General features: G+C 40.2%; 1 protein-coding gene across 1 annotated transcript in view; it reads right to left on the minus strand.

Annotated features, from left to right (window-relative positions):
• Positions 1-11,309: 11,309 nt before the first annotated feature.
• The window catches only part of TCAF2 (TRPM8 channel associated factor 2), a 26,200-nt gene continuing 23,042 nt past the window's right edge, over positions 11,310-14,467 (minus strand). The window contains 1 exon segment of the mRNA XM_077778027.1: positions 11,310-13,313. Coding sequence (XP_077634153.1) covers positions 13,059-13,313 — 255 coding nt within the window. The 3' untranslated portion in view covers positions 11,310-13,058.

Raw genomic sequence — 14,467 nt, forward strand, 5'->3', positions numbered from 1 at the left:
GGGGGGTACCTAAAGAGATGCTTCGAATCAAACTGCAGCAGGGCTTGTGGTGGTGGTAGTTGTTTGCTTATTTGTTTTGGTGGAACACAATGAGCTGATTTTTAAATTTAAATGGAATCAACAAAGAGCCAAGAATAGTTGAGTGCTCTGGTAGAAAAATAAAGAAGAACAAATATAAAAGTATTACACTATTGAACCATTTGCACAGAGATAGAAAAATAAATTAATAGAAAAAAAAACCCAGAGAGCTTCCAAAAGACGTATATATATAGGCAGTTGGCCCAGCAGATGAGGGGAAGGAGTAGACTTTTCAATGAACGGTCTTACAATAACTGGGAAGCCATATTTTTAGACACTGAAATTGTGTTCCTACCTCCCATGACACAAAAAACTCATTTAAAGATTTTCACTTGAAAGGAAAATTGCACAACTCTTAGAAGATCATACAGAAAAGTATCGTCATGGAATTTGGGTAAGCAAAGTAATTTTTAATCAAGATGCAATTAGCATTACCCATAAGGAAAAGGTTAACAACTTGGACTTGTAATGTTTATCAGAAGAAGTAATGTTTATCAAATGATACCAGAAAAAGAAAGGTCACCCAGAGTGGGAGAAGCTATCAGAAAACCCATAACCGGGGCGCCTGGGTGGCTTAGTCGGTTAAGCGTCTGACTTTCCGACTTTCGCTTAGGTCATGATNAACAGAAAAATCACGACATACAGAAAAATGCACCGAGAATAAAACACAATTTAAATGTCAAGTTAATATCTGAAAAGCTGCCTAACCTCATTAATAACCAGGACAGCATAAATTTAAACCACAATAATACAGTCTTCTGCACCCATCATTTTGGCCAAAAGGAAAAAAAAAGCCAGCAATATTAAGTGTCCACAGGATCTAGAGCAATGGAAACTCCTCATATACTCAAAGTGGTACAACTTTAACTTGCTGTTGTCTACAATTTGTTTTTATCTAGTAAAGTTGAGCTGTGCATATTTTATTTTTTATTTTTAAAAATTTGTTATTTTTTTAAAAATTTACATTCAAGATAGTTAGCATATAGTGCAATGATGATTTCAGGAGTAGAATCCAGTGATTCATCCCCTACATATAACACCTAGTGCTCATCCCAAAAAGTGTCCTGCTTAATGCCCCTTGCCCATTTAGCCCATCCCCCCACCCAAAACTCCTCCAGCAACCCTCAGTTCTCTGTATTTAAAAGTCTCTGATGTTTTGTCCCCCTCCCTGTTTTTATATTATTTTTGCTTCCCTTCTTTTATGTTCATCTGTTTTGTCTCTTAAATTCCACATATGAGTGAAGTCATATAATATCTGTCTTTCTCTGACTAATTTCACTTAGCATAATACCCTCTAGTTCTATTCACATAGTTGCAGTTGGCAAGATTTCATTCTTTTTGACTGCTGATTAATACTCAGCTGTATATTTATACACCACATCTTCTTTATCCATTCATCTGTCAATGGACATTCAGGCTCTTTCCGTACTTTGGCTGTTGTGGATAGCACTGCTATAAACATAGGGGTGCGTGTGCCCCTTTGAAACAGCACACCTGTATCCTTTGGATAAATACCTAGTAGTGCAATTGCTGGGTTATAGGGTATTTCTATTTTTAGTTTTTTGAGGAACCTCCATACTGTTTTCCAGAATGGCTGCACCAGTTTGCATTCCCCCCCAGCAGTGCAAAAGATCCTCATTCTCCACATCCTCGCCAACATCTGTTGTTGCCTGAGTTGTTAATGTTAGCTGTTCTGACAGGTGTAAGGTGGTATCTCATTGTGGTTTTGATTTCTATTTCCCTGATGATGAGTTATGTTGAGGATTTTTCATGTGTTGGTTAGCTATCTGGATGTCTTCTTTGGAAAAGCCTTTTGCCCATTTCTTCACTGGATTATTTGTTTTTTGGCTGTTGCGTTTGATAAGTTCTTTACAGATTTTGGATACTAACTCTTTATCTGGTATGTCATTTGCAAATATCTTCTCCCATTTCATCAGTTGCTTTTCAGTTTTGCTGATTGTTTCCTTCACTTTTTATCTTAATAAGGTCCCAGTAGTTCATTTTTGCTTTTGTTTTCCCTCGCCTCCAGAGACCCGTCAAGTAAGAAGTTGCTGTGTCTGAGGACAAAGAAGTTGTTGCCTGTTTTCTAGGATTTTGATGGCTTCCTGTCCTAGATTTAGGTCTTTCATTCATTTTAAGTTTATTTTTGTGTATGGCATAAGAAAGTGGTCCAGGCTCATTCTTTTGCATGTCGTTGTCCAATTTCCTCAACACCATTTGCTGAAGAGACTGTCTTTATTCCATTGGATATTCTTTCCTGCTTTGTCAAAGATTAGTTGGCCATATGTTTGTGGGTTCATTTCTGGGTTCTCTTTTCTGTTCCATTCATCTATGTGTCTGTTTTTGTGGCAGTACCATACTGTCTTGATGATTATATCTTTGTAGTATATTTTGAAGTCCAGAATTCTGATGCCTCCAGCCTTCATGTTTTTTTTCAGGATTGCTTTGGCTGTTCGGGATCTTTGCTGGTTCCATACAAATTTTAGGATTGTTCTAGCTCTGTAAAGAATGCTGGTGGTATTTTGATAGGGATTGCAGTGAAAATGTAGATCGCTTTGGGTAGTATTGACATTTTAACAATATTTGTTCTTCCAATCCAGGAGCATGGAATGTTTTTTCATTTATTTGTGTTTTCTTCAGTTTCTTCTATAAGCTTTCTATAGCTTTCAGTGTATAGATTTTTCATCTCTTTGATTACGTTTATTACTAGGTATTGTATGTTTTTTTGTGCAGTTGTAAATTGAATCGATTCTTGATTTCTCTTTCTGTTGCTTACTATTGGTTTATAGAAATGCACCTTATTTCTGTGCTTTGATTTTATATCCTGTGACTTCGCTGAATTCATGGATCAGTTCTAATACTTTTTTGGTGCAATCTTTTGGGTTTTCCATATAGAGTATCATGTCATCTGTGAGGAGTAAAATTTTGACTTCCTCCTTGCTGATTTGTGTTGTATTCTTTTGTGTTGTCTGATTGCTGAGGCTATGACTTCCAATATTATTTTGAATAACCGGTGAGAGTGGATATCCCTGTTGTGTTCCTGACCTTATCGGGAAAGCTCTCAGTTTCTCCCCATTTAGGATGACATTAGTGGTGCGTCTTTCATATATGGCTTTTATGATCTTGAGGTATGATCCTCCTATCCATACTTTCTTGAGGGTTTTTGTCAAGGAAGGATGCTGTATTTTGTCAAATGCTTTCTCTGCATCTATTGAGAGGATCATTTGGTTCTTTTCCTTTCTTTAATTGCTCTGATATATCACACTGATTGTTTTGCAGATATTGAACCAGCCCTGCATCCCAGGTATAAATCTCATTTGATTGTGGTGAATATTTTGATGTGTTATTGGATCTGTTGGCTAGTATCTTGTTGAGGATTTTTGCATCCACATTCATCAGGGAAATTGGTCTGTAGTTCTCCTTCTTAGTGGGGGTCTTTGGTTTGGGAATCAAGGTAATGCTGACTTCATAGAGGGAGTTTGGAAGTTTTCCTTCCATTTTTTGGAACAGCTTCAAAAGAAAGATTCTTTAGATGTTTCATAGAAATCCCCTGTAAAGCCATCCAGCCCTGGACTCTTGTTTTTTGGGAGATTTTTGATTACTAATCTGATTTCTTTACTGGTTATGGGCATGTTCAAGTTTTATATTTCTTCTTATTTTAGTTTTGGTAGTTTGTTTCTAGGCATTTGTCCATTTCTTCCAGATCGCCCAACTTATTGTCATATAATTGCTCTTAATATTCTCTTATTATTGTTTATATTTCTGTAGTATTGGTTGTGATCCCTTCTCTTTCATTCTTGATTTTATTTATTTGGGTTGTTTGCTTTTTCTTTTTCCTCAAACTGGGTAGGGGTGTATCAATTTTGTTAATTCTTTGAAAGAACTAGCTCCTGGTTTCATTGATCTGTTCTACTGTTTTTTTGTTTGTTTTTTTTTTTTTAATTTCAGTATTGATTTCTACTCTTATATTTATTTCCCATATTCTGGTTTGGGGCTTTATTTGCTTTTCTTTTTCCAGATCTTTAAGGAGTGGGGTTAGGTTGTGTATCTGAGAACTTCCTTCCTTCTTTAGGAAGGCCTGGATTGCTATATACTTCCTTCTTTTGACCAACTTTGCTCTGTCCCAGAGGATTTTGGCTGTGGTATTATCATTTCCATTGGCTTCCCTGTACTTTTTAATTTCCTCTTTAATTTCTTGGTTTTCCCATTCATTCTTTAGTAGGATGTTCTTTAGTCTCCCAAGTATTTGTTGTTTTTCAAAATTTTTTCTTGTGGTTGATTTCGAGTTTCGTAGTGTTGTGGTCTGAAAATATGCACAGTATGATCTCTGTCTTTTTGTACTTGTTGAGGGCTGATTTGGGTTTCCGTATGTGATCTGTTCTGGAGAATGTTGCATGTGCCCTGAAGAATGTGTATTCTGTTTATTTTGAATGAAATGTTTTAAATATATCTGTTAAGTCCGTCTAATCCAGTGTGTCATTCAAAGCCATTGTTTCCTTGTTGATTTTATGTTTAGCTGATCTGTCCATTTCTGTAAGTAGGGTATTGAAATCTCCTGTTATGGTATTATTATCAATGACTTTCTGTATGTTTGTGATTAATTGATTTATATATTGGGTGCTTCCACATAGATGTTTACAGTTGTTAGGTCCTCTTGGTGGATAAACCACATAATTATGATATAATGTGCTTCTTCATCTCTTGTTACATTCTTTATTTTAATGTCTAGATTGTCTGATATAAGTATGGCTACTGTGGCTTTCTTTTGACATCCACTAGCATGATACATAGTTCTCCATCCCCTTACTTTCAATCTGCAAGTGTCTTTAGGTCTAAAATGGGTCTCATGTAAACAGCATATAGATGGATGTTGCTTTTTTATCCACTCTGTTACCCTGTGTCTTTTGATTGGAGCATTTAGTCCATTGACATTTAGAGTGAGGACTGAAAGATAAGAATTTTTGCCATTGTTTTGCCTGTAGAGTTGGATTTCTGGTGGTATTCTCTGGTCCTTTCTAGCCTTTGTTGCTTTTGGTCTTTTTTGTTTTGTTTTGTCTTTTCTCCCGTCAAAGTATCCCCCTTAAAATTTCTTGCAAGGCTGTTTAGTGGTCACAAACTCCTTTAGTTTTTGTTTGTCTGGGATACTGTTTATCTCTCCTTCTATTTTGAATGACAACCTTGCTTGATAAAGAATTCTTGTTTGCCTATTTTTCTGATTCAGCACGTTGAATATATCCTGCCACTCCTTTCTGGCCTGCCAGGTTTCCGGGGATCGGTCTTCTGTGAACGTGATCTGTCTTCCATGAACCTGATCTGTCTTCCCTTGTATGTTAAGGACCTTTTTTTCCCTCTTGCTGCTTTCATGATCTTTCCTTGTCTGTGTTTTGTAATTTGACTATGATATGCCTTGTTGATAGTTGGTTTTTGTTGAATCTGATGAGTGTCCTCTGTGCTTCCTGGATTTTGAGGTCTGCGTCTTTCCCTGGGTTAGGGAAGTTTTCCTCTATGATTTCTTAACATAAATTTTCTACACCTTTTTCTCTCTCTTCATCTTCTGGGACCCCTTTGATGCAGACGTTACTCCTTTTTCATGGGTCACTGAGTTCTTTAATTCTTATATCATGCTCTTTTGACTTAGTTTCCCTCTTTTTTTCTTCTTCGTCATACTCCATAATTTGCCCTGTATGTCACTGATTTGCTGCTCTGCTTCATCTATCTTTGGCGCTATGGCAGCCATTTGGGATTGCGTCTCATTTATAGCATTTCTAATTTGTCCTGACTGGATTTTACTCCTTTTATCTCTATAGGAAGGGATTCTGTGGGGGTTTTGTTTGTTTGTTTGTTTTTGTTTTTGTTTTTGTTTTTAGCTCTAGCTAGTATTCTTATTATCGTGATTCTACATTCTGGTTCAGACATCTTGCTTGAATCTTTGTTGACTAAGTCCTTGGCTGTCATTTCTTCCTTTTCTTTCTTTTGGGGTGAATTATTTTGTTTCATCATTTTGGAGGAAGAAAAAGAATTGATAAAAAAAAATAAAAACAACACAAAAAATATCAAATATAGAATGCTAGATCATAGATGTGTTTTGGTCTGTTTGTTGAAAGAAACTTGGTAGAATAGAGGAAAAAGAGAAAGGAAATAAAATGAGGTAAAAAAGGAAAACGTTTTAAAATAAAAAAATGCATACAATAAAATAGAATAAAATGAAATTACAAAAGTGAAATAGAATTAAAAATTTACAAAAGTAAAAAATCTAGTAGAAAATTTCAAGAAAAATCTTTTTTATAAAAATGAAAATAAAAATAATTTTTTCCTCTTTCTGTATTCAAAAATAAGAAAAGAAAAATAACAAAATTGAATAGATGGACTGACAAACAGATTGTAATATGATTGAAATTACATCGTTTTCCCCTAGAAGTCAAACCGTGAAGCACTTTATAGTCCATAAACTAAGCAGGCAGAGAGACTTATGTTCCTCTAGAGCATGGTTGGCACTGTTGGCCAGGGTTTGGTGTAACGGCTCCCTTCTCCACTAGATGGTGGTGGTTAGCTTACTGGAGTGGTTCATTGTGGCATGTGTATGCACATGCACAGGAGAGGTGAAAATGGCATCATTCAGCTACCCAGTCTCTGTTATCAAAACTCTCTGCTTTCACCAACTGGCAGTCAAGCACCCCTCTTTGTCTCTGGCCTCCATCCACTCCCTGCTTCTGCCCTGTCTGCCACCAAGTCATCAGCCTGCCAGGTGACACCTCCCTGAGTTTTATCTCAGATGGGGCTGTATTTACAAACCCCTCACTTCTGAGGGCCCTGCAGCTTCAATCTGCTCCACCCCTCTGGGGGAGGGTCTCGCCAAGCAATGGCTAGGTGCAGGCCCCCCCACCCCCCACCCCAGGAACTCTGACGCAACCGCACCGCTGCAGATGCTCAGAGACTGCGGCTGGGTGCCAGCCCGCCCCAGGAAAAGTTTGTGTGATCATGTAGCAGCAGTGTTTCAGGGGAGTATGGTAAATCACAACACACTTCTGGCACCTTGTTCTTGTCTCTTAACATCCTTGTTCCAACACCAGTAAGCATGGCTGTACTCTGGGTCCACTGAGACCTTTGCCTGTGGGGGGGCTGCACAGCCTCTACCAAATGTCCTCTTAGCAGGGGAACTGCTTCTCCACGTGTGGAACAAGAACCCCTCAGACCTCGACGTCTGCTCCTGGGTATTCACCCTTCTCACCAGAGTTCCACCAGGTAACGAACTGTGGAGTTTCAGACTCTGTGCTCCTCTGTTCATAGAGTCTTAATGGTATACAAGCCCACTTCTTTCTCCTCTTTTCTTGTTAATTCCCTTATGGGTGTTTCCACTCTTTCTCTCCAGCTGCTTTTGGGGGAACTGCTTTTCCTGTACTCTCCCCCCCCCCATCTCTATTCTCTCTCTGCAGGCAAAAACAGCTCCCTATGGCTTCTTTCTACCCCAGTTCACCTCTCCGTACCACAGACGAGTTCTGTGGTTCAAGTTATGCAGATTGTTGAATTAATCTTCAGGTCAATTTCCCTCCCCTGCTCACACTGTCTCTCTCTCTCTCCTAGAAATAAATAAAACATTAAAAAAATTAAAAAAAAAAAAAAAAGGGGGCGCCTGGGTGGCTTAGTCGGTTAAGCGTCCGACTTTCGCTTAGGTGATGATCTCGCGGTTCGTGGGTTCGAGCCCCGCGTCGGGCTCTGTGCTGACTGCCAGCTCAGAGCCTGGAGCCTGTTTCTCCCTCTCTCTCTGACCCTCCCCTGTTCACACTGTCTCTCTCTCCTAGAAATAAATAAAACATAAAAAAATTTTTAAAAAAATCTTCAGGTCAATTTTCTAGGTGTGCAGCTTGGTTTGGTGTTGATCTGGCTGCATTTCAGGGACAAGAGATGCAAAAAAACTTCCATGCTGTCCGCCATCTTGGCCCCTCTGACAGTGTTCTTAAAGATACATTTTTTAAAAAATTTTAAAGTCTATATTATAACAAATGGATTATGGTCAGTAAAGTTCAAAGCTCTGCCTGTTTCTAAGTTGGAAAATACTGCTTCTTCCTTCAGATTGTCTGGCTTTTGCATAGATTCCAACATCCATGTTTCCTTTTAATTTGTTCTTTAAAAGCCTTAAGATGATATTCCAACACCTATCTCAGAATCTCATTATTTCTGCACGGGTCCAAGAGGAAGGAATCTTTTTGATAGAAAATCATAATATCCTAGTCACATTCATTTAAAGCATTTGTTAACGTTCAATTCAGAACTGCCTACACCAAGGAATCTTGCTTTAAGTAAAGGCAAAGAAAAATAGGGTAGAATATCCCTCAACGCTATGTTTTTGTTTTGTCTTTTTCAGCTACATTTAGGATGTGGGTATAATTAAAGGGACACATTGGCTCAAATCCTTTTAAGGGCAACCACCTATCCACATTCATAAACCAGTTTCCTGCTATTGCAGGAGTAGCTTGAGCTCCCAATGGAACATCCATTCTAAATAAGGTAACTACTTTATAATTCTTCTTAGAGTCTTAACTACTGAAATGTACACACACACACACGCGTGCGCGCGCGCACACGTGCATGCGCAGACATGTTTAGTTGGTATCAATATGTGAGACTAAAATTTTACTCTTATCTGTATATTCGGCCAACTGGTTTCAGATTGGTTTACTCTGTATTACTTTGGATCTAATATACCAGTTGTCGCATGCCCCAGGGCTTGACCCCAGCCAAGTTATTGGAGATGGTGCAGGAATTCTCTGTGTACCTAAGTATTTGATTCTGCTACCTTTCAAGATCTTGGGGCCTGACATAGTTGCTGCTTCTAAAGCCCTCATCTTCTAGTCTGACAGCAGTGCCAGAGTCCTTTACAGAAGTTTGAGAACAGAGATCCAAAAGGAGAAAAGACTCATGAGGTCCGAGTAGAGTCAGAATGCCCTGATCATGGGTCCCATTTGGTGAGGTGATTATTGACCCAGGTATGGGTGAAACCCCTGGTAAATTGAATTTTTTTAATTTCCTAATATGCTTTTTACATTTTTATTTTGGCAGGTCTCTTACTAGCCTTAACCATCTCATGGCTGGCTATCCTATCATTACTCAATTTTCAGTAAATAGTTTGTAGTACTTGATGTCCTTCTGTGAGTAGGTACATTTTTCTTTTTAACCAAGTGGCCAAGTTTCTTGCTCTGTGTGGTATGAACCAAGAGGAAAGTTATACATTTAACAAGAGGTATTAACCAGAATTTCACATGTGTAATTAATAAAGGCAGTGATTCTATTGTATGCCAAGAATCTAAATCCGTTTTAACGATATTATGAGGTAAACAGTAGATGAATTTGTTTCTATTCAAGTAAAAGCAAATTGATTTGGGAGATTGTTCATGGATGGTACAAGTGAAACTTGGCCTCTTCTGTGTATCTCTATTCAAAGATCAAAAGCCATGGTGTCTTTGGTGAGATATTTGCCTTCATAATAAAGACAAGCCCTTTGAGACCTTAAAGAAAGGTTTGGATAGTAGGTTTAACTTACTCCTTCAGGGAATTTGTGTATTTGTCCTTTCCCAAAAGTCATATTTCTTTGCTTTAAAAAATTCACTTAGAATATTTTTTTAAAAAGTGACTAGCAGTTACTTTATGGGAAGAGTCACATGGATAGCTCTTGTAAACTAAACCATTTGCCACTATGGGAACAATACTGTTGATGGTGAGGAGTTGTGATGTTTCTGAGTGGCCACAAGGAGGAGACAGAGAACAGCATAGTTGACCCCAGAATCTACAGTGCCTAAGTTTCAGATAGACATTACTTCAGTTTCCTTTAGCAGGGCTTGTTATTTCATTTTAACAAGATTTGCTAGGGAAGTAGGTTTTATGGTTCTATTCAGTGTGACCAACTGTTAGTGTTTTAATGGTTTTAAAATTAATTGCCCATCCTAATAAGTCTGTGCTAAGGGGAGAAGATATAGGTAGAGTCCTTTTTATCACCTCAAAAACTGTAAAGCAGCCATTGTTACTTCCCTAAATTACCCGAGGGTGATGTCTTTCCCTTGAAATTCCAATATCCTAGGAATTTGGCTATTTCAGATATTGGATCTAACAGGCCCTATAAGAACATATGTGGTTCTGTGTCCCATGCTCTGAGACATGAAGAATGGAAGTTGGGTACCCTTAAGAATGAGTAAAGGACATGTGGATGCAAGTCCTGTGTTTAAGACAAGCTTCTAGGACTCCACCAGGTTGTTATTTTGAAGCATCAGATCTTTAAAATCTTCCAGACTAGATAGGGCAGGGTCATGGTATTAAAGACTGTGTACCTTGGATCAGTGACCCTTATCATTAAGTAGTTTCTTTTGAGTAAACAGAAATAACATTTTGGTTTTTAGCAGTTTGGATCTGGTCATTTGTGGTTCAGTAGCTACACACGCGGGGTTTTTTTTTTTTTTATGTTTATGTTTGAGAGAGAGAAAGCGTGAATGGGAGAGGGGCAGAGAGAAAGGGAGGTGCAGAATTTGGAGCAGGCTTCAGGTTCTGAGCTAGCAGCACAGAGCCCAATGCAGGGCTCTAACTCACAAACTGTGAGATCATGACCAGAATTGAAGTCAGACGCTCAACCCACTGAGCCACCCAGGTGCCCCCACACATGTAAGTTTCATGCAAGAGGAGCTGCAGGTTGTGCAGACCCAGTGAGCATACCGTATGTTTGAAAGTTTGGGTTCTGGAGTCCAGCTTGGGCTTTACCACTTAGCTCTGTATCTCTACTTTCTTCTCTCCAAAATGGAGATAGTAATAGTACTTACTGTGTAGGACTGTTGTGAACATAAAAAATAAAAGCATTTATAACAGTCCCTGGAAAACAGCATTTTTTGATGTTGAGGCCTGCATTATCATCCTTGTGAGCAAATGTACTTGCATACAGAATGCGCTGATGTTACTTGTGAACTTAGAAACAACTTAGAATCATTTGTAAGAGAGAGAAGGGCTCTAGTTTCCACTACAGAGTGTGTGGGGAAGAGTCAGGGTTTGTCTTCGTCTCTATGGCAACCTCTTAAACCCAGTGTTATTACCCCCATGTTTCTCCTCCTTAACATCATGGTTGAGAATGGTTGAGAACATGGTTGAGAACAACCAGTTCTGGAGTTGAATTTCCTGGGTTCATCTCCTTTCTCTATCTATAGGGAGGCTAATCACATGCTGAGACAACCAGAAAATCAGGTACCAATACTTCCTGGAGGTTAAACTTGATGTTTAATAAAAATGTAGTAGTTCACACGAGGTAAGTCAGAAGTTTGTTGAACTTACATTTTCTAGGTGAATTTTTGTTTAAATTGTAAATCCTTCACAGAGTTTTTCATTGCTAGAGGTTTCACTCAAGCCCTGACTTTTCCTTTTATTAGCTTGGTGACTTCAGAAGTTATTTAACGTCCCTCAGTATCTGTCTCCTCATCTATGACACGAGAATAATAATAGCACCCACTTCAAAGGTCCGTTATTAAAATTCCATGAGATAACTCACATGAAGCACCCCACGCAATGCTTGGGACGTATTGACTGCACATTGTGTGCTGCGTGTCATTACTGTTCTCTCAACTCACAAATGTTTCCTGAGCACCTTTCATGTGAAAAGCACCTGAGAAAAGATGGTAGTGAAAGAAAAGGAAATTATCCTAGAATCAGGAGGAGGTGGATGGGATTCAGGAAAGACATTTCCTAGGTCAGCTCTTCAGAGGAGCCACTCTACTCTGAACACAGCTCATGGAATGATATTGAAAACAACAAAAATATGGTTTAAAAGTAAGCTGGAGAAAAATGACCACACCCCATTAATCCTGGAGACGAAGCTCCAGTTAGAACTCTACCTCGCCAAAGAGCTGGGATGGGCTGGAATGGATTATTAGAAAGCTCAGGGTTAATTTGGTCCACGGCCGCACCCAGTAATCCTGCTTCTGAGTGAAGCCTGTCACGCACAAAGATAATGTGGTGACTGGAGGAGCGAGTCGCCTGTTTTGTGCTAAGAACAAATAGGCTGGTGGGCCTGGTAGGCATTACTACTGTGACAGTTACTTTTGGTTGAAACAAAAGTACTAGAAGATGAAACTAACCAAGAAGACCAAGTGGCTTTGTAACATTCACTTTGAGTCTACACCATTTTTTGTGAGTTTATACCATTCTTTGGGTTACATCATACCTAGGAGTCCTTCTAGAGGTGGGAGAAAGGACATAAGATAGGCTAGAGTCTCAATAACCATCCTCAGTACCGCGTCTGGAAAAACACTGATACTCACTAAATACTCTGACAACAGGGACTGCACGCCCACCTCAGGTGGCCACCTCTGAAGTGGGGTTCAGTTTTCAGGTTGTCCACACAAGACTGGACAGACAGGCCCCCATTGGGACCTGGCAAAACCCAAAGAATACCCTTATATGTTTATGCATTTTGCAGTGGACAAACATGTTCACCATTACCAAACAGTAGACTTTTATCCCCAAGTCATGGGTGAGAATATAGAAGCACAGGGAGGTGAAGAGATTTTCCACAGGACCAACCAGATTCAGGGCTCTCTCTACCAGCCTGTCTCTCTTGCTGCTAGAAAACTTCCCAAAGCAGAAGAAATTAACAGTCATGTTCAGGGCCGGCAGGTGTGAGGGACTGATGTCAGATTATTATGGTAACCCATAGTTGTTAGAACTATTGGCCAGAAGTAGAAGCCAAGAGCCAAGACCTCAAGATGCGCAGATGAACGGTCCTCTGCTGGAGGATGAGGATGGTGAAGCAGGTCGGTTGAACAGGGAAATAGTAACAAGGGTGTTTTCCTGAGAAAGCTGGTGTCATTTTGTCTTACGTCATTAAGGTCCTTGACCTTAGCCAGCTTCCTGAAGACAGGGATGGAAGGTGGGGCTCAGGCTCAAGAAGCTAAGCTGGAAACATGGGTGGTAGCCTTGGCGAGTGAGCCTGAGCCCCACTTCGTGCACATCCTTTACACCTGGGGATGCATGTACCCCTGCATGGGGTTTTCCTGCCACTCAGGCAGACAGGACAGGCTGCTAGCCACCTCCTTCTGGACAGGCCAGCCCCAGGCCTCAAAGAATGGAGCCAGATTCTTCTGCACCTTTTCTGAGAACTTCTTCACCCATAGATTCATCTTGCCCACCTTGTCTTTGGGGATGCCAGAGAGCGTCTGGTACTCAGCAAAGAGCTGGGTGAATGGCTCCCACCCAAAGGCCTCCTGGAGCTGAGAAGAGAAGGAAGGGGCAGAATGAGGTACCAAGTTTGTGAAAGTACCTGCAACACACATGTTCAGAAGTATATTTCAGTTGCAGTGGTTTCTTCCCCTTCAGCGTTCATGAGCTTCCCTCTTGCGATTTGCCCCTGTCTCACCACCCTACCCTTGCACATAAATACAATCCTATTGGCTCATTTCACCTCTTGGCCACAAAACTTGTACCTCTTGAATTTAGTAGGGGGCTTCTAAATTCATGGGGAACCTAAATCCTGAAAAGAGGTAAACACTCAATAAATGACAGTGACTGTAATTATCTCTAATTAAAAAAATTATATCCCCAGATCCTAAATGTTTTCCTAGGCATCAGACATGCTTGTGCCTGATTGAGTTGGGAAACCCTCATATCTTACATGTTTGGCCTGTGGGACTCTTAATGCTGGGAACTTCCAGCACTTTCCAGACATAATAAAATCCCTGTTTTTATATAGCCATCTCAAATCTGTAACTATTTTCAAGGCTCCTATTTTGCTCTGTGAGATGTAGCCATTGGGGCAAAACAAATTAGAAGCAGGCACATCACAAGAGTCTCAAAATGAGAGTGACCCATGTCCATGGAGGGGCAGCCCACCTAAAGGCCACAGGCAGGAGGCCCTCGTTGGCTAAGACTACGGAGGTGTAGAATGAGCAGGAATCCTGGGGTGTCCCAGACCACCCCTCTTTTGTGGAGGAGAATTCTGACCCGGGGGAACCCAAGGACAGATGACATCCTGAAGTCACACCTCCCTCTGATCTTACTGGCCTGGCCTCTGACAGTCCTGCTCATCACTGCTAATTAATGCGTCAACAGACACTTCTTACACACTCAGCAGTTATTAACTATCTATAGTGTGCCGGGTACTGCACTAAACAAAAGTGATAGCAGCTCCTGTCTTTCCAGAGGTCACGGGTCAGTGGGAGACACAGACATGTAAATCAGTGACCAAAAAAGGAGGCTTATCAAGGAGATAATGTCAGGAGAGGAGGGCAATAGAGCTGAATTTTGACACATGGTCTAACTTGATGGACAATAGATACGACATTCACGGCACGTTTCAGCCACAGGGAGAAAGGAACCCTGGGGGCTGGGGGACAAGACGCTGAGGCAGCAAGATGTGTTCATGGCG

The sequence above is a fragment of the Crocuta crocuta genome, unplaced genomic scaffold (assembly GCF_008692635.1).
Source record: "Crocuta crocuta isolate KB4526 unplaced genomic scaffold, BGI_CrCroc_1.0 scaffold128, whole genome shotgun sequence".
In the NCBI taxonomy this organism is placed as follows: Eukaryota; Metazoa; Chordata; class Mammalia; order Carnivora; family Hyaenidae; genus Crocuta; species Crocuta crocuta.